Source organism: Babylonia areolata, chromosome 25 (genome assembly GCF_041734735.1).
Source record: "Babylonia areolata isolate BAREFJ2019XMU chromosome 25, ASM4173473v1, whole genome shotgun sequence".
Classification (NCBI taxonomy): Eukaryota; Metazoa; Mollusca; class Gastropoda; order Neogastropoda; family Buccinidae; genus Babylonia; species Babylonia areolata.
In genome coordinates this window covers 29,692,370-29,694,869 of record NC_134900.1, presented here as the reverse complement: position 1 = coordinate 29,694,869, position 2,500 = coordinate 29,692,370, and the positions used below count along the sequence as shown (strand labels likewise).

At 41.4% G+C, this 2,500-nt stretch overlaps 1 protein-coding gene across 5 annotated transcripts in view; it reads right to left on the bottom strand.

The window, feature by feature from the left end:
- LOC143299916 (uncharacterized) overlaps window positions 1-2,500 on the bottom strand; it is a 113,939-nt gene that overhangs the window by 14,977 nt on the left and 96,462 nt on the right. For all 5 annotated transcript variants that reach the window (XM_076613447.1, XM_076613449.1, XM_076613451.1 and 2 more), the window contains 2 exons: window positions 1,135-1,152; window positions 937-1,070 (listed from right to left, as the gene is read on the bottom strand). In XM_076613447.1, the coding sequence (XP_076469562.1) occupies window positions 937-1,070; window positions 1,135-1,152 (152 nt within the window). The remainder of the gene's footprint in view (window positions 1-936; window positions 1,071-1,134; window positions 1,153-2,500) is intronic.

The following is a 2,500-nucleotide window of genomic DNA, read 5'->3' as shown; positions in this document are numbered from 1 at the left end:
TTTAAACGCCATATTTTAGGTATCATACCCTAGACACCGTATTTCAAATACCATGCTTTGGATGCCAAGTTTTAGGCACCATGCTTTAAATTCCATACCTCAGTTCCATTCCATGTCTCTGGACAGACTTTTGTCTGTCAACAATTTTGATTAATCACAGAGAAAAAACACCATTCTTTCCACATATACCAATAAGAGGTGCGTAGAACTGTATTTCCAGATCGTGAACATTTCATTTTATGTTTTTTGGGGTCGTTACCAGTTCGCAGCCTGAACAGAGAATAGCGTTTCGTTACTCTGCGGTTTTAAGTCAGTATAACATTCTTATCCTTGTCTCCAGTTGAAAGAAATGGAAAATAAATTCTAGATGGACCACACAGAATGGCAACAACTTAACCATCAACGTGTTGTTTGTTTGCACGTATGTTACAGTGGGTATTGAATTAACTACAATGAACACAATGGAAATTCCAGTTGGCAACATGATTTACAACTGAAGAAAAAATGAGTCAGCGATCACTACTTGTGTTCTGGAGTATCTGAGCGGTAGTGTCATGGAAAAGACAGGAATATATAGCTTCTCTACACATATTCTGGCTCAATACATAGCAAAATGTGGATCCAGTGTGGCACAGACTGTCCAGATGTCTTTATACTCCAGCACAGTGTTTCTGTAGATCTACAAAAACTCATTTGGGGTGATGAGCAGAAAATATAATTTGGATCAGCTTATGATGTTTATGCATTCTCTCACTGCAGTAATCCAATCACAGTATGAAAGAAATACAACTCCACACACACACACACACACAGAGGACCATTACATTGACTCAATTTGTGTACATGCATGAGTCAATCAAATACAACTTTCCGCTGGCGATGACCAAACGAACAGAAAAAACGGTTTATTTGACAGTAACGTGCATCACTGCTCACCTGCAGTGCACCAAGAGAGGCGGGGCAGTTGGGGTGCGGGGAGCACGTGCTCTGATGTAACGCCAGAAGTCAACGAGAGGGGTGGTGGTGGGCACCTCGTGGTCCATCCACTTGACGTAGTGGTACTGCCTCACCTTTCGTTTCTCCTGGCCCTGTGTGCACAAAACTATATCACTTGACGTAGTGGTACTGCCTCACCTGTCGTTTCTCCTGGCCCTGTGTGCACAAAACTATATCACTTGACGTAGTGGTACTGCCTTACCTGTCGTTTCTCCTATATCAGTTTGACGAAGTGGTACTGCCTAAACGTGAAAACATAGCAGCGATGAATAGGAAAGCATAAGAACCCTGATTTTGCGCTGTATTGAATCATTGGCTGACAACTGCGCAGACATCAAAATAATGCACAAAAAAGGCGACGGGATAGTTGATAACTATGCAGGCTTCAAAGAAACCAGTGATTTCTTTTAAGGCAACGAAATGAACCACAACGCTGCACTGCTCTGAATCATTATTTGGTGATTGCGCAGACATAAAAAGAAAGCAGTGAAAAACATTTTCACAAAAAAAGGCAACACAATGAACTCTGTCGTTGCGCTGCATTCAATCATTGGTTGATAATTACGTATACAACAAATGAAAGCAGTAAAAAAAAAAATTGTGCAACTGAATCCTTAATTTGCGCTGCGTTAAATCTTTGATTGGTAACTGCACAGACATCAACATCGCCAGTAAAAAAAAAATTAAAAAATTTTTTTTAAGTCAGCAAATAAACCTTGACCTTGCTCAGCATTGAATAATTGATGGGTAACTGATCTTTGATACTCGGAGCACACACACACACACACACACACACACACACACACACACACACACACACATATATATATATATATATATATTACTTATATTGCATAGTAGTAATACAGCATCTGAAGAAGAGCTAGCAAAAATGCATACAGAGTTCGCTTACAAAGACATGTTTCTTGCTGTTCTTTGATTCTTATCAATATGGGTACTGTCCAATCAGCTATTCATCAAAAGCACCTTCTGCTTTTAACTTCTTCTTCTTCGCTCGTGAGCTGCAACTCCCACGTTCACTCGTATGTACACGAGTGGGCTTTTACGTGTATGACCGTTTATACCCCGCCATGTACGCAGCCATACTCCGTTTTCGGGGGGGTGCATGCTGGGTATATTCTTGCTTCCATAACCCACCGAGCGCTGACATGGATTACAGGATATTAAACGTGTGTATTTGACTCTCTGCTTACGTATACACACGAAGGGGGTTCAGGCACAAGCAGGTCTGCACATATGTTGACCTTGGAGATCGGAAAAATCTCCACCCTTTACCCACCAGGCGCCATCACCTTGATTCGAACCCGGGACCCTCAGATTGACAGTCCAACACTTTAAAACCATTCCGCTATTGCGCCCGTAAAGCACCGATCAGTTATTCCTTTGCGATCGAATGACCTGCGTTTTCTTTGCCATTTGCAAAGTAGGATTCGATCTTAAAATGAACAATAACTGTGGTCTGGAGGACAACCTTCATTAACAA